This window comes from Protopterus annectens, chromosome 12.part0, assembly GCF_019279795.1.
Source record: "Protopterus annectens isolate FY-2018-M chromosome 12.part0, PAN1.0, whole genome shotgun sequence".
Classification (NCBI taxonomy): Eukaryota; Metazoa; Chordata; order Ceratodontiformes; family Protopteridae; genus Protopterus; species Protopterus annectens.
In genome coordinates this window covers 1245756930-1245776909 of record NC_056746.1, presented here as the reverse complement: position 1 = coordinate 1245776909, position 19980 = coordinate 1245756930, and the positions used below count along the sequence as shown (strand labels likewise).

General features: G+C 43.6%; 1 protein-coding gene across 1 annotated transcript in view; it reads right to left on the bottom strand.

Annotated features, from left to right (window-relative positions):
• CDK5RAP1 (CDK5 regulatory subunit associated protein 1) overlaps positions 1-19980 on the bottom strand; it is a 650459-nt gene that overhangs the window by 426080 nt on the left and 204399 nt on the right. Inside the window, exon 7 of the mRNA XM_044089012.1 lies at positions 17380-17610. Within this exon, the coding sequence (XP_043944947.1) occupies positions 17380-17610 (231 nt within the window). The remainder of the gene's footprint in view (positions 1-17379; positions 17611-19980) is intronic.

The window sequence follows — 19980 nt, the reverse complement described above, 5'->3', positions numbered from 1 at the left end:
GCTTTTGTTCTGTCCAAATAAAAGTGGAGCTGCCTGTGCACATCCAAGGAATGAAGTACTCTTTCCCTTTTGTTCTGTTGTTGGGGAAGAAAGTAGGCAGATAAATATCTTGTTTGAGAGAAGTATCAGTGACCACCTTGGGCATGAAAGAAGGATTAATTCTGAGGGAAACCATGTCTTGGTGGAAGATGACAAATGTTTCCGCTGCCATAAGGGCTTGTAACTCAGATACACTTCTGGCTGGGGTGACAGACAGCAGCAGGGCTGTTTTCCAAGTAAGAAACTTGAGAGAACATTAGCTGCAGATTCAAAAGGGGGCAGAGTCAATTTTCTCCAGGACAAAATTGAGGTCCCTTGAAGGAGTGGGTTTCCTCTTGGGAGGTCTACTGTGAATGACTTTCCTAAGATATCGTCTTAACAGGTGATGGGAAAAGACTGGAGGAAGAGTACGAATGTGGGCTGAAATAGCAGCTCCATGAATATTAATGGAGGAATAGGAGAGGCCTTTATCGTCCAGACTGGCCAGGTATTGTAGGGTGGTAGTAATGTGTGCTGAATTGGAATCAAGGTGGTTCCTCTGGCACCAAATAGGGAATCTTTTCCATTTGGCTTGAGTATGACTTTCTAGTGCTAGGTCGTCTAGACTCTGTAAGAATGTCCTGCACCTGCTTGCTTAAGAGTAATATGTCATTTGTTGCTGTGGAATTATCCAAGCTGAAAGGCTGAGAGTCTGAAGGCTGGGGTGCACAGTCCTTCCCTTGTTTTGGGTGAGGAGGTCTACCATTTGAGGTAACAGCCATGGGCTCTGATTGGTGAGTTCAAAGAGGAGAGGATACCAGTGCTGGCTAGGCCAGTCTGGTGCTATCAGTAGTCCCCTTGGACCCTCTTCCATTATCTTTAAAAGTACTCAAGGCATAAGGAGTAATGGGAGAATTCATAAATGAAGACACGAGACCACCGGAAGGAGAAAGCATCTGCTTTCCAGGCATATTTCTGTTTGATCCTGGCACAGAAGTTTTTCAGGTGAGCACTGTCCTTCTTGGCAAAGATGTCTACCTGTGGGACTCCCCATCTCTGAGTTATACTGAGAAGAATTTCCTAATGCAGATGCCATTTATGAGAGTCCATAAGGTTTCTGCTGAGGTGATCTGCTAGAGCATTTTGAACCCCAGGAAGGTATTCTGCCATGAGGTGCAAGCCCAGAGAGTGTGCAGTTTCCCACACTTGCATCGCTACGTGGCACAGTGTGCCTCCCTGTCTATGTACCACATGACTGTGGTATTGTCTGTTTTTACTAATAGGACCCATGGTTCCCATTTTTTCTTTGAAGGTTTTCAGGCCTCTATGCACTGCTATGAGTTCTTTCCAATAGATGTGCCTGTCCTTGAAATGAACCTCCCACATTTTTTGTGGTTGGAGTTGATGAAAGTGAGCCTTCCAGGCTGTCTCTGAGGCATCCGTGGTGAGGGTTTGGCCCTGTGGAGTGAAAGTGAAGGGAAGGCCCTGGTTTTGGGTACAAGCCTGTACCCACCCTGCAAACTCCTGTTTTAGACAAGGGATCAGTTGTATCTCAGTCTCTAGAGACTGAGGGCTCTGGTACCATACATTTTTGAGATACCACTGAAGCTTCGCCATGTGCAGCCGGGCCAGGGAATCCATGAGGATATAGGAAGCCATATATCCCAGTGCTCAGGGAATCTCTCTGGTTGAGATGCAATTTCTCTTCTGGATTTTTTGAAAGTAGTTTGTCAGAAAGGAGACTATCTGGAGGGAGGAAGGCCTTTTGAAGTGAAGAGTCCGGGAGAGCTCCCAGAAAAATAAGAAGTTATGTACTCACCATAACGTTCCATGTTTGTTGTCCAGCTCACCTATATTCTTGCTGGTTGGTTGGGTACGGAACCAAGCATTGGTTCCGACTCGGGCAAATACAAAAGCTCGAGAGCTTCCACTGGATCATGGCTAACCCCTATCCCATGATGCATCTGGTAAAATCCCCAGATCTTGTTTGCAAGCGAAACACTAACTTAGTATACCCACATACTAGAACATAACAATTCTCTAGAAGAAGAATCAAAGATTCCAAACCATCATGACTATATACATAACAATAAGATTATTCACATGTTCCTCCAAGAATGAAGGAGGGGAAGGTGGGTGGGATGCAAGAATACAGGCGAGATGGATAAAAAACATGGAACGTTATGGTGAGTACATAACTTCTTAATGTTATGTTGTCCTATCTCGCCGTAATTTCTTGCTGGTTGGGACAGCATCCTTAGCACCTTTACCCTAGAGTGTCTCAAGAGAAAAGACTCCTCAATACAGTAAAACCACAGGAAGACCTGTTCCGGGAGGCCACATCTACTTTGTAATGAGTAATAAAGGTATGAGGTCTCACCCATGTGGCGGCTACACAAATAGTGTCCATGGGAAGCCTAGCCTGAAAGGCAGAGGATGCTGAAACCGCTCTCATGGAATGACCTTTTATTTTGCCTGATAATTGTCTGTTATTCTTAGTGTATGAAAAGGAAATGCAAACTGTAAGCCATTAAGACAGTCACTTTCGAAACAGGCAATTGTTTTCTTTTGTCCAAAAAGGACACAAAAATCTGATATGACTTTCTGAAATCTTTGGTCCTATGCAAACAAAAGCAGAGCTGTCTGTGAACATCTAATTGATGTAATGTATAATCTGCCTTGTCAGTATAATTCAGAAAGAACAAAGGCAAATCTATAGACTGATTTAGATTATTTTCTGAACAAACAATGGGTAGAAAAGAAGGATTAGTTCTTAATGATATTCTGTCTTTGTGAAAAACTATATAAGGCAGGCGTGTAGAGAGAGCATGAAGTTCTGACACCCATCTGGCAGAACTAATAGCTACCAAGAAGAGAGTTTTCCAGGATAAATTTTTCATATCACAAGATGCTGCAGGTTCAAAGGGTGGCAAAGCCAATGCAGACAGCACAAAATTAAGGTCCCAAGGAGCTGGAGGTTCCCTGAGCGGGGGTCTGAGTAAGAATGTACCTTTCAGAAAGGCCTTACATAACCTGTAAGACATTATAAGCATTCCCATCTCACCAGTATAAAAGTTAGAGATAGCTGCCAGCTGAACTCTGATAGTAGCTCTTGCTGCTCCTTCATCAAAGAGCTTGGAGAGAAATTCTAGAACTGTGGTAATAGAGGCCATAAAAGGTTCTACATTGTGTTTAACAGCCCAATAAGAAAATCTTTTCCATTTACTTGAATATAGTTTCCTCAGAGATGGTTTGTGGGAAGACACCAAAATATGTTTAAATGTAGGGGTAAATGCAGGGGAAAATTTGTAACACCTGGCTAAGCGTGGAATTGAGAGCAGCCATGCTGTCAACTTGAGGGTCCGGATGGATGGAATGCTTCCGATGAGTGGGTCAAAAGGTCTGGAACTGGGTCCAGAATCCACTGTTCCTCCAGTAAATGAGTCCAGAGAAAGGGGAACCAAACATATTGAGGCCAGTAAGGTGCAATGAAAATCATAGTGCTTTTCAGCATGTTGGCCTTTCTGAAGTACTTTGGTTATTAAGGGGAAGGGGAGGAAGGCATAAGGTAGTCCCAGGGGCCAATCGTGGACAAGTGCATCCCTTGGAGACTTCCCCAGAGGGGGAAAGAGAGCCAAGTAGCTGCTACATTTGGCATTCAGGGTGGTGGCAAAAAGATCGCAGCAAGGCTGGCCCCATTTTTGGAAGATCTCCTCTGCAACTTTTGGTTTGAGGGACCACTTGTGAGGCAACAGAATCACTCTGCTGAGTTTGTCCACTATTACTTTGGATTTCCCCAGGATATGCATTTCTATCAGAAAACGTTGAGAAGTGCTCGCCCATTGCCATACTCGTTGTGCCTCTCATCATGGGGGATACGACTTGGTTCCTCCTTGCTTGTTTATGTACCATACCACTGAAATATTGTCTGTTTGAATTGCAGCTGTTCCTACTAGAAGAGAGTCTTAAAGTGCCTGCAACGCATACAGCACCGCTCTCATCTAGGACACTGATGTGCAAGTGGCTCTCGTGTTCTTGCCATACCCCTTGGACCGGCATTCCCAGATAATGCCCCCCCCCACCCAATCTCGGATGCGCCCGTGGTCAGTACTGCTGTTGGTTGTGGAAAAACAAACGCATACAGCACCGCTCTCATCTAGGACACTGATGTGCAAGTGGCTCTCGTGTTCTTGCCATACCCCTTGGACTGGCATTCCCAGATAATGCCCCCCCACCCGATCTGGGATGCGCCCGTGGTCAGTACTGCTGTTGGTTGTGGAAAAACAAACACATACAGCACCGCTCTCATCTAGGACACTGATGTGCAAGTGGCTCTCGTGTTCTTGCCATACCCCTTGGACCGGCATTCCCAGATAATGCCCCCCCCCACACCCGATCTGGGATGCGCCCGTGGTCAGTACTGCTGTTGGTTGTGGAAAAACAAAGGGGTGGCCTAGGTACAACTGTTCTGTCTGCATCCACCAGAGAAGATCTTTCTTGCATAACTCCATAATGATTATCTGGTGTAATAGAGGCAAATTCTGCATGGACCACTGGGCAAAGAGTAACCACCGTAGAACTCACATGAGTAGACGACTTAGGGGAACTAAAAGAATTGCGTCTGCCATGGTACCCAGAACCTGTAACACAACACTGGCTTGAACCCTTCTTCTTGATATCAACATCTTGATTTGATGATGAAGGGACTGAATTCTCTCGGGGGTAAGTTTTGCCACCATCTGCTTTGAATCCAGTTCTGCGCCTAAGAAAATATTATGCTGTGAAGGTGACAAGGCAGATTTTTTTTAAGTTTACTGTAATGCCTAGTCTAGGCGCAAAGAAGCACTGTTTCATTCCTTGCCTGCAGAAGTAGATGCTTAGTGGTGTCGATCAGGAGCCAGTCATCTAGGTATGGAAACACCCGGAATCCCTGATGTCTCAAAAGAGCCATGACCACTGCCATGCATTTGGTGAACACTCTGGGGGCTGTAGTGAGGCCAAAGGGCAGGGCTTGAAACTGGTAATGACTGGATACCAGACAAAAGCGTAAATATCTCCTGGGCAGCTTGTCCATTTTTATGTGGTAATACGTGTCTTGGAGATCTATCGAGCAAATCCAATCGTCTTTCCCTACAAAGGGAAATATTGACTGCAGTGTTACCATCCGGAACTTGGATTTCTTTATGAATTTGTTTAGTTTGCTGAGATCCAGAATAGGTCTCCAGTCCCCTGTCTTTTTTGATACTAAAAAGAACCTTGAGTAAGTTCTGGATCCAGTCTGGTCTGCGGGGACATCTTGGATGACTCTTTTTTTCTAGCAACTTGAGTATCTCTTGTATTGCGTAGTCCTTCTGACCGGGTGGAACATCTGGCAAGGACTTGTTTATGGGAGGGGGAGTAGAAAAAGGAATGTAACATCCGCTGGATATGATTGCCTGTACCCATTAGTCTTGGAAGATCTCTAGCCAGGTGTTTGGGTACAGTGACAAACATCCCCTGACTGCCTCCACAGAAAAGCAGGCGGGCCTCCTTTCAGGAGCGCTGGAAGGGCCTCTCAGAGAATGTATCTGTCGGTATGATTCTGCAGACCCCCTCTGCCGCGAGGTCAGCGTCTTCAGTTAGCACCTCCCCCTCTGTCCCTGGGGGATGTGTCATCACGTGCATCAGAGAAACCTTTTTGGGACTTGCGGAACCACATCTTCCCACCCTTCTCACCTTTGGGATAAGGTCTAGACAGGGTGGGAAAATGGAGTCCCACTGCAGACAAGGTTTTCCCATCCTGCTCGAACCTGGTTAAAGTATCTTTCGCTTTGGGTCCAAAAAGGGATGAACCATCAAAAGGGGCGTTGCTGAAGGAAGACTTGAAGGGCTCGGCAAAATTGCAAAGACACATCCAGGAATGTCGCCTTATGGAAATTCCTGTAGCTGCTGCATTGCTCGCTCCATCAGCTGTGTATGAAATCAGTCTCATGGAGGAGTTGACAATCGAACTGAGGGTGGAGAGTTGCAAAGAAACTTTGTCTGGGGTCCTCGAAGCTACAGTACCCTTGAGGGTATCTCCTAGCTCTTTGAGGAGATTCCTTTGAAGCCTTGTAAAATGGGTCAGGTAATTCAGTAATCGTAGGGTAAAGGCTGCTGAAGAAAAGGTACGCTTTCCATATGTGTCCATAGTCCGTGACTCTTTGTTGGGAGGATAAACAGATGAGGAGGTCTCCGATAGTTCCTTTTTGGTGGCTGCTGCTGCCACCATCATCGCATCTACAGGGACTCCTTTGGTAAGAAACTCTTTTTCAGTAGGGGCTGTAATAAATTTGTTGGGCCTCTGCGGAACCAGTTCAACTGTATCTTGGGAACTCCAAGCCTTACGTGATATCACATTAAGTAACTGATCATAGGGGGGAGTCACCCAGGAGGTGGAAGGGTGAGATCCAAAAGCCTCCAGGTACACCGATTCGTCCTCTGATGGGTTGGTGGGCTTCTAGCCGCCCCTCTGTTTTAGGATCTCAAGGATGTCAGCAATGAAGACATCCTCAAAGGGGCATCGTGAGGACCCTTCAAACTCACCCAGATCAGTGTCCAATGTAACTGACTTAGGGGAGTCTATGTGCTTCCTCTTGCACAGTATCTTTCAAGGGAGTTCCTCAGAGGGACACTCTGGAGAGGTTTCGGAGGAGACAGCATCGCCCACAGCGGCTTCCTGGGGCTCTGGATCTCTACGCTTGGGGGGGGGGGTGAAGAAGAGAGCAACACCGGTGCCTGTGAGGGAAGAGAAGATGGCTTTGAGAGTGGAGCTGTCTGGGATGACAGCACTCTCTCCCATCAGCTCAAAAGCTCCCTCACTCCGCACTGAAGAGTCCCTCCACTCCGAAGATGCTGAGGATCAACTCTGAGGTGGAGCAGGTGGCTACAATGTAGGAACCGAGCTCAACCTCGCTGAGGCACTGAGGGGTAGAGTCGGCTCAGACAGTTGTTTGCGTCGACTCCCCTTCCCGGGCCCGACGGGTGAGCGTCGGCTCCTAGACTCTTCGAGATAGAAGGACCCAAAGATGTTGGAGTAGAAGCTGGAACCGATGATCCTGAAGGATGTCATGGTACCGATGGTTCCACTACTATCGGATCCACACACTCTGGCTCCGAAGCCACCAACGGGGTCGGAGGAGGAATTGGACGGTCTCATGTCCTTTGGGGTCGGAGACAATAAAACTTTTGCCAGTGCCAGAGTTTTAAGCAATCTCTTCACCACCCGCTCCACATTGTCATCAGATAAACTCCTAGAGGAATGGGGGGACAAAGAAAAAGATCTGGCCCTCTCCAAAATGGGTGATCTCAATGTCGGAGATATCAGCTGCAACACAGCAAACCATCTCCTTATTGGTAACTCTATCAGCTCTGATGATACTGATGGGACTGGAGAGGTAGATTTTGTTTTGTTGGAACCAAGAGTCCTCGGTTCCGAGGCAGCAACTTTTTTAGAAGGCTCTAAAGCTGGAGCCGAAATAGCATGTCGCTTGGAACCTGAATGGGAAGAAGAAGGTTTGGAGATTTGAGATCCTTCCAAGGATTCCTGGCAAGGACCTTTTAGCAAACCCCTGACCATCAATTTATTTCTGCGCTCTTGAAGGACCCTGCTGCTGAACCCATGGCAAACAGTGCAAAGGTCTTGTAAGTGGATGGCACCCAAACTATATACACAACTGGTGTGTCCATCTGTGATCGACATCTTTTGAGTGCATTGATCGCACTTCTTGAAACCAGACTGCCTATGCTCTTTAGGTTCTTTTTCCTTTTCCTTCAACATAGCCAATGAACTAAATATAATCCACACAAGAAAGGAAAACTACAACTTTAAACTTTTAACTATAATATGCTCCAAGAAAAAACAGGAGCCTTCTAACACACAATAAGTTGAAATGCACACAGATTAATTCTCAGAAGAAAGCTGCAAGAAAAAAAGGGTCCGTCAAAGGACGGGTTTAATCACTAAGTTAACACAATTAATAAACTGCTCCAAAGAAAACTAGAGCCCACTGAACTACTAACACCACACCAATACACTCCCTAAAAGCATTTAGCAGAAAGCTGTAAGAAAACCATCAGAGGACAGATCTAACCACTACTAGACAGTAAAACTATCATTGGAACACCACACACACACAACAATGGAGAATCCTCTAACATAAACTGAATCTCCAAGGAAGGAAGGAAGGCACGTGGATGAGAAGTGGCCCTCTAAGTTAAACGGTCCGCTGAGAGCCCTCTAACATAAACGGGTCTCTCACAGAAACAAAGGGAAAAACATGCACAGGAGGACTAAGGGGTTTTATCTAACTCTACCGCACAATATAAGCCAGAAAAAAAATGACAAAAAAACTGTAGAAAAAGTGAAATAAATCCTACTCAGCCAACGAGCCAGGTAGAAGACATCCTGGTTGCTTGAGCGGCAAACGAGATCTGGGGATTTTACTAAATGCATCATGGGATAGGGGTTAGCCTCGAGCCAGTGGAAGCTCTCGAACTTTTGTATTCAGCTGAGATGGAACCGATGCTTGGTTCCAAACCCAACCAACCAGTAAGAATTACGGTGAGATAGGACAACATAAGATCTAGCCTTTTGGTCAGGGCAGTGTTGGATTTCTGGAGATTTATTGTGAATCCCAGGGAGGACAGGGTTTCTTGGGTGAATTTCACATCCTTAAGGAGTTTTGATAATCTGTGGCCCATATCAGGCAGTTGCCCAGGTAGCATATATCTGGTCTCCCCCTGGTCCTTCAGAACAGGTGCTAGACACTTTATGAAAACCCTTGGAGCAGTAAATAAGCCAAAGGGAAGAGCTAAAAACTGATAGTGACTGGAGCCTGCACTGAAGCAAGCATAGCTTCTGTGAGACTTTTGAGAGGCATCTTTTAGGTCTATTGAGACCATGAAGGCCTGAGTGGTAATCATAGGTAATTTTTTTTGAAGACTCAACATTTTGAACTTTGGAAACTGGTTAAGGTTGGACAGGTTCTAGATTGGGTGCCAAAAGCCTTCCTTCCTGGGAACCAGAAACAGCCTGAAGTAGAAACCTTTTCCTTTTTTATCTTGTGGAACCTGTTTCACTGCTCCCTGAGAGCACAAGATCTGAATTTGGGCCATGGCCTCTGACCTTTGTTCTTGTGAAACATTTGGACAGCCTGAGTATTCAGAAGGCTCTTGGAAGGTGAGTTTGTCACCATTTGAAATAATGTCTAGAACCCACTTGTCTGAAGTAATATTGGTCCAGCTTTGTTTGAAGAGTGGCAGCCTTCCTCTTAGTGTTAGGGTGGGGAGAGTGAATGAGTCATAGTTGCTCTCTGGCAGAGGCTTGTGACCTAGAACTCCCTTGGCTGGGGGTCTCTGAGGTCCACTGCCTGCTTCTTTGCAGCTGTTGCCACTGCCTATAGGTCCATTTCCCACTGTGGTTTCTTCTGTCTACCCCTAGACTAGGAGGGAAATGACCAGTGCTTAAACCTAACAGGCTGTACTTGGAGGAAGTCCTTCCCTGTTTGCATAGACTTTGCTTTGTCCTCTGTCTTTCTGAGAGCTGCCTTTACCTTAGGACCAAAGAGAAAATCTTTGTCAAGGGAGCATCCAATAGGTTTGTTTTAACATGGTCTGAAAGAGATTATTCCCTCAACCATGCATGCCTTCTAATGACTGAGCCCATGGCAGCTGCCCTGCAAGAAGCTTCCATGGCATCATAACCACACTGTAATGAATGTTTAACTAACTGAGCACTGGAATGACAGATCTAGGAGCTCTATGGAAAGGTTTTTATCCTCTAGTGAGGTGACCTCCTGTTTGAGCTGATTCAAAATGGTATGTTGATACTTGATCATATGAAATTGACAGTTGAGGGCCATCACAGTAAGGGTGGAAGATGTATATACCTTTTCCCAAACTTATCAAGGGCCCTACTCTCTTCATCTGTAGGTAAAGGGTTCCTGAATGAACTGGCTCTAGCCCCTTTGGGCCCCAGGGTGACCACCTCAGGGTCAGCAGCAGGATTTTTAAAAAGGTATTTGTGGGAGTCTTGTACCCTATAAAACCTGTCTGGTTTACGTGGGGTAGGGGGAAGGGAATCAGGATTCAAGGAGGAATCCTGGAAAACGTATTCCACTCCCTCTAAAATGGGTGGGATAGCCAGAGGTTTGTGTTCAAGTACATCCAGCAACTCTCTTCTTTTACTGAGGTAATCGTGTGCATCCCACTGAAAATGCTGTCTCATAGCATGGAAGGTCTCTCCAAAGGTAAAATCCTCTGGGGGGGGGGGGGGGGCAGAGTGTAGGTTCTCTTCTGAATCAGACTCATCATTGGATGTAGAGGGGGGCCCTCATCAGACCCAGACTCCTCTAGGTCGGAATCTTTCTCTGATCAAAAAGGATCTGGGAAAACTTCAGAAGGAGCATACCTTTTCCTTTTCCCTGGTGGAGCATTCCCTGTGGCCTATCTTGACCTAACAATAAAAATCAGATCCTCAGCTAGTCTTATCAAATCCTGTTTGGATCCCTGTAAAAGGGTGCCAGTAGGCCTAGGTGAAGGCCCTGCCACACTACTTTTCTATGGGATGTCTTTGGCCTTGGGCCTAGGAGCGTCCAAAGACCCGGTGCCTGTCTCTTGAAAGTGGTGAGGAACCACTGGTGTAGGCCAAGGCCTTCTTTGGGCATCACTGGTAGAAAAATGCTTCTCAGCCATATGCAAGAGCTTGCAAGAAAGTAGATGGGACTGAAGGCATGTCGGACTCCAAATGGGTCTCAACAGAGGTCTGTGTCACAGTTACAGACACCGAAGGGGGCTGCAAAAGCACCTCACCTTCATCAACAATCACAAGTCTGGAGGGACAGGCAGACAGCAAAAGGTTGTCGTCGAAAGACCCAAGCTTTTGTTTCTTTCCTTTATCTTTCTTATGCTTAGGTTGCTCAAATTCAGGACAACTGGTGGACACCTTCGTACAAGAATAAGAAGATTTTTGACTAAGGAATCTCGCTAAAAACTCAGCCCTATGCATAATAGTCCTAGTGTTAAAACGAGCACAAAAATGTCAACTAGGGACGTTGTGGTCTGGGGATAAATATTGCCACAAACGGAGTGAAAGTCTATGTGTGGGATTTGCTTACCACAACGGAGGCAATTATTTACTTTACCTGACATGAATTAGAGGAAAAGAATGGGTTTCCCCAACGGAGTACTTACCTTTCTGCCAATGACTTCTCTCTGGTGCGGACTGACCAGCACACTTGAACACTGCTTTAGGCTCCGACAGCAAGAAAAAACTGATACCATGGCGCAGGCTGACTCCCTTTATACCTGGGAATACTGACACCGGTCAAGATGTCTGCCAGCGTAGGAAGGGAAAAGAGTTTTCTCTGGTAGTCAGGCTAGCCAAGGGCTTTCATGACAGGAAATCCCATGTCAGCACTGCAACAGTGAAACACAAACATCTTTCCCTACTCTATTCAGTAAGTACTGTGGAATCTTTTATATCCAACTGAGCTATCAACAACTCAGGCAGATACAGCCTCAGGACAGCACAGTGAAGAGTGCAGAGGATCTTCTGTTAGCATATGCTGTTGGAAATTTCCGTAAGTCAGGTGAGTATACATTCTTGTATCACTAGGTTAGTAATGGTGTACCAAATCTACACTGTTATTTCCTGACTTGCAGGAAGTGCTCACTATCTAGTAGGGGTGAACTGGAGAGTTATATAGTTAGTACAAACGATTAAAGCTGTAAGCTGTAGTCCGTGTGATACAGGGTTTGATTCCCTTAGCCCTCACTTGCCTACTGTGTCACCTACAACAAGTTACTTAACCAGACAGTGCTTGGGAGCAACTGGGAATTTGGCTAGGCTCCTCAAATGGTCCCTGGACTGCAAGTCTGTTAACTACCTATGAACCTGTGCAAATGGCAAGCTTGGATTCCCAAACTATTAACAAGTGGCATCTGATGAATCAAGTAATGGCACATAATTGAATGTAGGATATCTAACACAGAGGAGACTCTTTGCTGAGACCTTGGCTGATCTGAAAACCAAGCAGAAACACCAAAATGGAACGAGAATGATGACCACACTAAGTCAAAGCTCAGCTGTCTAAGTTCCAAAGGCAATCCAGCTGCCATGTCACTGGGGAACAGTGACATTTGTTAATGTGTGGCCAGGGTCAAGGAACCTTGGTGACAAATGTCTACAAGCAAGATACTCCTGGAGTAAGCAACACAGGCAACCACTCCTCAGGTGGAGTGAGCTTTCAAAGTAAAGTCTGCCAAAGTGTACTTAGTGGAATGGAAGCAAAAGGCAATGCAGTTTGAATCCACACTGTCTACTTGGAAATGACAAGCTCTACTTTCCATGGAGTAAAGGAAATGGACAAGCTGTATTCCTAAACCTATGTAGCCTCCTCTGATAATATCTGAGCCTGTGATACACATCCAGAGGTCTCTTCTCTGCTTTCTGCTGCCACCAAGGAAACTAGAAGCTGTAGGGACTGCTAAAAGGAAACTTCCAAGACCACCTTTTCCCCTCCAGAAGTGACTGTAAAGCTACAAGATGCAACAGTCATAGGTGATGGCCTTGAAGAACTGGGTCTTTCATCAACAACACTGAGCCAGTATGAGATTTAGTCTTTCTATTTTGAATGCGGAAATGAGGTATGGAATCAGCATAAAGTATAGCAAGGTGTACAAGAGCCTCATGTACCACTTGAAAGAGAATGCAGTCATAGCACCTCACTGCCCTTCTGCAAACAGAAGGGCAAGGCTTCATTCGTATGGGTGGCAAAAAGGTCAATTTTCAGAAGCCCCAACTAGGCATCGGATCTGAAAGTGCAACACAAACAGAGGGCTGGATGTAGGCCCAGCTCAAAATATTTATGAGATCATCCACTTCCTTTTGGATATGAACCACTGAAAAAAAGCAAACTCCTTCTATGGCCATTAAGCACATGGACACTGCTTCAATACAAAACACATAACTTTCTAACTCCCTGCTTACTGTACTGAGCAAAAGAAATAAAAATAACAACTGTCTAAATATAAAAATATAAATCACATAAACCAAGCAAAATTACAACAAAACAAAAAACGGACAGCAACTACTAATGGAGCTGGTAGAGGACAGCATACCTGCAAACAGCTTCTCATGAGTGTCAACTCCATGCTGGAAGGAAAGGAAATAGCCAAGCTAAGAAGCCAACTTCAGCTACATATCTTGTATGAGCCACCTGGTGATCTCTCAATTAAAACATGCTGACCATTCAGCTATGACCCCTTGGCTGAGTACATAATTCCCAGACTCATTTAGTAATATTCAGTTGTTTCTGCTTACAGGCACAGCATCCATCTGTGTTGCCAGTGGCACAGACTGTGAAGCAAGGGTATACATGAAGGTCACACATAGGTAGTAGGGATTGAACTGCACTTGAAAAACTGTCCATGCAGAGGAAAGAGTTTTTTATTAGCTACTGCTAGCAGAAGTTGAAAAAATGAAAACTCGCTTCCAAGGTATGGGGTTGCAATCATAAAGTATCAGTGTCAGTCGTATGCTCAAGCATACATACACATGTTTTTTCATAATTAAATAAATAAAAAGTAATTACTGTAAAGTGAATTAGTCTGTTCCCTTCCTAAGAAGGGACAGATTGCGAAAGATTTCTGTCAACACATCACTGGAATCTTCTCCCAAAAAGCAGTTTGGGATGCAGCTACATTACTCTGTATAGGTGAGGAATAATTACAAAAATGTAAGGCAGGTATTCCCCCTTTTCTACATAGTCACAGCCATCAGCAGTAGTTCAACTGGGCTAGAAGGAAGAACCCTACAGTTCCTCCAAAAAGCAGGAGAAATAAAATCCAAAACAAATAAATTACATTAGACTGTGCTATATGTGATTAATAATGAAGACTGAGCTGGGAAAGATTAATGTATTATCAGTATGAGTACCACCTCAATTTTTCCAGAAGAGTGGTCATTGGTCTAGTGGGACTGGCCTAGTCAATAAAATAAAATAAGATAAAATGAATCTAGCAACACAAAGAAAACAAGCTAGATGACACAGGCAGCTTAATACAGGGGAGTGAAGCAGATGTGTCAGTGTCAGCAAGACTGCCCAGTGACAGCTACAAAAACTGGCAGTATAACATGAAGTGCAAGCTGTACACGTTAGCCCACATGAATCAAAACGAAATGCCCACTGATGGATTTTCCAAGACAGAAGGTCTCTTGAATGCAGACTGCAAAATTGTTGGACGCATTGATAACGATAAGCAACGGCTTGGCGGGTTCTGTGTGGCAAAAAGGAGGCGCTGCACATTATTTTGTTGCAGTGTGTGCAGCAACTTGATTACTCCTCAAAAACAGAAACAAATGTGTTGCATGCTCCTGCAAAGACAGACCTCACTGCAACACACCCCTTCAGCACTGAGACAATGGAGTATAAGGGAAGAGGTGTTCCTTCTGGCTTAGAATATCTCTTTTCCCATGTCCACGGCTATTTACAGATATTAGCCTGTAAGTAATTTATACAAATTAGGGCAGTCCCTGACTTTCGCCTTACTTGCTAAGTGACAGCACTTGTTAAATGCTTTACTGGCTTTCACAAGTGATAAAACACATCACTTTTTTTGTAACTGACAGTACATGAAGTAGATAAGACTCAATGCACCACAAAGAGTTATGATCAGGTCTCACCTTGCTTATTTTGCATTCTCCACATGGATGCCAAGATTCACCTCTCAAGCTTTGATCTCAAGGTGAATTTCTTGGCATTCATGTCTCAAACACATAACAACGTGGTTACAATTGGAGACCTGATCATAACCCCCCCTTTATATTACACTGTGAAATATCCAAATGGAAGGATCCATTTTCAATGCAGTCCTAGGGAGAAAAGATCCATGATAGAGAAAAAAACCTACAGACAGTTTCATATCTGATAATAGAAGCAGTATACATTTACAGGATTGTTACCTACATTAATAATAATCACTAACTATAAACACTAAAATTAACAAATACTTATAATGACATTTTAAAACAGAAATTATATAACTTGAGCAACAGAATGACTAAGGTGACACAAATATAGTAACGGCCAAGTTTTAATAAGATAAACTACGTACAGTGACATCTTCTTTGACATTCAAATAAGAACTAAGAATGAATTACAACAGAATATGTCTATGTATATAGAAATTACCAGCTATAACCATAAGAATAAATAATGAATAAATCAACATAATATAACCACAAAATATCACAAAGCATTCAAGCACGCAAGTGGACATGAAAAAAAAAAAAGCACAGAATACATAATGTGGAATGAGATGTCAACAACAGTGACAATTCATTGTTTTATCACAAAACACAGCAAAAGTGGATAAACAATACTTCTGCAACTTACTTCTTTGACAGTCATCTTAGGCAGTGGTTGCTATGAGAACTGCACATGACTTTTAGTAGATGTATGGCCAAAAGAGACTCCCAGAACCAAATAGGGAGCAAACAAATGCAGATGCATTCCTGCTAAAATATGTTGAAAAGCTTTTCCTGTTTTGATTTATACTTCTCTGGGAAAACCTTCCACAAAAATCAGTTTGGAAGGCAACATTATAAAGAAATCTTCGAAAAGCAAACTATTGGACTGCAACTCATTTTCTACTCTATGAAATTAAAGTTTCAGAAGGTCGTCTTGGGGTACTCTGCTATTGTCTCAGGGAAGTTAGCAAGAAAGGCTGGGCTATATTTGGTGCAGTTATGGCAAATGGTATGCAAACATAATGATGTGTTATAGTAATGCAGCAGTCACAAACTCTAAGATGAACACAATCTGTGCAGCCCCAGCATATACTAACTTTGTTGTACTATTGCTTTGAGTTGCAAAAGTTTGCCAAATGAAAATTTTAGGAAACAATGAGCTGTTTTCTAAACAATTACTTGTTTAACTTCTAGCCAAATGGGAAAAAACTTTATGAGGCAGTTTTACATATTTCTTAAAAATACATTTCTTGATAGTACCCAAAGGCACTCTTTTACAAAGCAGAGATGTTGCCATTACAAGGTGATCCACTTTTATTACAGAGTCATCAATGACATGGACAAAAGGTAGTTCTTTGGGAGGATATTTATCCAAATTTCTGCAAGAATTCTGACATCAGGCTTTACAGAAGGCTGGGGGAAAACTTTTATAAGAAGATGAAAGGAGGGTCAAAAAATGGTGACACGGTACAAAAATAGTCAAAAAATAACCTTCAAGAGAAAACTCACTACATGGAAGTGCACCGCCAGGCTCTCTGTTGATGACCGTTAGGTATAATTGTGTATGATTTCAGACTTCAGTTAGAGAGGAAACAGCCTCCTAGAAGTTGAAGACATGACGGCTGGTGCTGACGTAAACAAGTTAAGAGTTAAGCTTCAAAAAGACACAGTGCAGCATTTTGGCTGACTGGACTGTAGATAGTTGGGACATAATGTAAAAAATGCAAGGTTATGCATTTCTTGGGGCATGAAAAGAAGAGAAACATGACCTGAGTGCCATAACCAGTCTTAGGACAAAATCATGCAACTCAGTGTAAGTGGATGGTGATGAATAAAAAAAAAATGTGCAGATAGAGAACGTATGCTGTGACTTCCAGTTACAACATAATCATCTTTTCATTGTGCAAGCTATTACAAGACTACTTCAGTAACTGTGTCCAGTTCTGATGGCCATAGTTACCAAAATGGTAAAGGGAGGAGAGGAGGTGGGGTATTAAGGCAGACATGAAATATAGGGACAGCTTGTGGATATATAGCATTCTCGGTGGACAAGTGAAAAACAGTTAAAGAAGGAACAGTGTATAAGGAGAGACATTCAAAGTGGGGATATCGACTGAAGACACAGCAATGTCAGACAGCAAGCGAGACAGATGGATGGAAAAGAAGAGGAAGGACAAACAGTGGAGAAGGGGACATGGACTGTGACAGAAAAGAGGATGGCTCATGTTAAGCCTAAGGTAATACTAATTTATGGAGTGAGTGGCAAGACATTGAAACAAAGTTCAAACTACAATGTGTGCATGCACGTGCACACACACAAAGATTCAAAGAAGACAGGTGCAGACAAAAAGAAGAGGATATTAAACAGCTATGTTGGGCTAGATACAGCATGCAGCGCTCACACAAATGTGCTCAATTATAAGTTTTCTTCCATAACTTTATGTACGTTTGCACACTTCCTGTTGAAAATGTCAGATCTGTTCAAGGTTTCCTAGCAACTTAAATCAGCCATACCTACTTACAGGCATACAATAAAATATTTTCCACATATATAAACTAGCCGATCTTAAAATAACAGTGACAAAACTTACTTCATCTGGAAAATCTTTGGGATGTGGTGAGGTAAATCGGATCCTCATCTCCGGGTCAACTCTGGATACTCTGTCCAACAAGTCAGCAAAACGAAGACCCCCTACTTTCGATTTGTATACTGTGCTGAATCCGCGACTGAGGTTACTAGGCTCTCCAGTATTGTACTGCACTTCAGAAACATCTCTATAACTGTTCACATTTTGCCCCAAAAGTGTAACCTGTTTAATACCCTAAAATAGACAAATTAACCAGTAAATATGCTTCACGATGCAGCCCACATTAAAACATCAGTGAATGGATTTAATGAACATACTAAAGTCCATATACATCAATATGCCAAGATTTTCTTCTTCTTTGCTTGCCAAATGGCTGTTTACTGGCAACTTGAGGAGTCAAGGCATACACTAATAGTTCTGGACAGTACATGCAGTTCTTTAAAATAAGTTATGCGACTGCAAAGCTTGTTCTTGTAACAGTCAAATTATTTTGACAATATTCCAATTCCTTTCCTTTATTTTCTTTAAAGGACAACTACATCCTAAACACATTTCTTCTCTCCCATCCAAATATTTTCTTCCTTATAGATTAATCCCACAACTTCTACATATTAAAAAAGAATGATTTAGCAATGTATCCCCTATCTGGCCTTTCAGTTTTAATCGGCTTCCGCACTGCACAAACCATGCTGGGGGCTGTATGAAATAGCATGAAACTTTCTTTAATTTTTTTCTCCTTTGTTCTAACATTACTTCATCTACACAGTATAAAAAAATAAGTTATGCACTCACCATAACGTTCCATGTTTGTAGTGCATCTCGCCCTTCATTCTTACACTTGGGTTCAGAGCCGATCCTCGGCTCCGACTCGGCAATTCCCTAGCTCAAAGTCTTCTGGTTGGCTCATGGCAAGGAGGTATCCCATCATGCACCGCTGACATCCCAGATCTTGTCTGCTGCCAGTAGAACTATAAAGGAAAGAACAAACCATGGAGAAAGGTCTCAAAACGTAGAAAGAAAGTTGTTCCTCTTTCGGCTTTTCCCGGTTAGGGGTCGCCACAGCGGAACTCCAGTATTATAATGATTGGCAGTAGATTTTTACAGTGTCGAGGTGCCTACCTGACACCCAACCTTCAAGGAAGGCAAGCCCATTCACGCAAGTCTTTCAAATGCCACTCGACCGTGGAGAGGACATGCAGACTCCATACAGAAGGTGCTCCAGCTGAGAATCGAACGAGAGAACTTCTTGCTGTGAGGCAACAATGCTACCGCTGCACCACCATAGAAAGAAAGTAATTGTTTAAATTCCCCCAGGTCCTGAAAGGAGGGGGCAGGACGGTAGGATAGTAAGAATGAAGGGCGAGATGGACTACAAACATGGAATGTTACGGTGAGTACATAACTTCTTTATATTCTGTAGTCCTATCTCGCCTTCATTCTTACACTTGGGACAGCTTCCCTTCACCTTTATCTTGGGTGGCTCATGGGAAAATACTTCTGAGTACTGTGGAACCAAAGGAAGATCTGTTCCTGGAATCCACGTCCAACTTGTAATGAGTTATGAATGTATGAGGGGTAGCCCATGTTGCTGCTGCACAAATGTTATCCATATGAATTTTGGCTTGGAATGCCACCGATGTAAAAACAGATCTGGTAGAGTGGGCTTTCACCTTAAAAGGGAGATCTTTGCCTCTGGACATATAAATGAATGAAATGCAGCTTGAAATCCAGTGTGATAAAGTAGGTTTTGAGACTGGTAAACCCTTTCTGGAGTCTGAAAAGGAAATAAACAATTGGTCTGACCTTCTGAAACTCTTGGTTCTATGAAGATAGAATCGTAGCTGTCTATGAACGTCAAGCTGGTGAAATCTGTATTCTGCCTTATTAGAAAAATTTGGGAAAAATACTGGTTGTTCAATGGATTGGTTAATATTAGCCTGTGAAAAGACCATAGGGACAAATGAAGGGTTGGGTCCACAGAGAAACCTTGTCTCTGTGGAATACCAAATAAGGTGGACTAATACAGAGGGCTTGAAGTTCTGAGACCCTCCTTGCAGATGTAATGGCCACTAAAAATATGGTTTTCCATGAAAGGAATTTGAGATTGCATGTTGCTGACGGTTCAAAGGGAGGCAAAGTAAGTTTTTGAAGGACAAACTTCACATCCCAGGGTGCCACAGGGTCCATGACAGGGGGTCTCAATAATGTGGCCCTTTTAAGAATGGCTCTGCACAATCTATGCTCCATAAGGTTATGATCATTAGCCAAATGGAAGGTAGAAATAGCTGCCAATTGAACTTTAATAGTGGCAGCGGCTGAGCCTTGATGAAACAGTTGACTAAGAAACTCCAAAATCGCAGAGATGGGGGCTGTATAAGGATCGAGATTTCTATCGCGAGCCCAAAAGGAAAACCTTTTCCACTTACTGGCATAAATCTTTCTAGTTGAAGGTTTGTGAGAAGATGTCAGAATATTGACAACATTAGGAGAAAAGTCATGAAGCCTGACTAGGGATGGAATCGGAGCAGCCATGCTGTCAAATTGAGGGTGTGGAGAGAGGGATGGAACACCTCTGACATATGCGTCAGTATATCTGGCACTGGG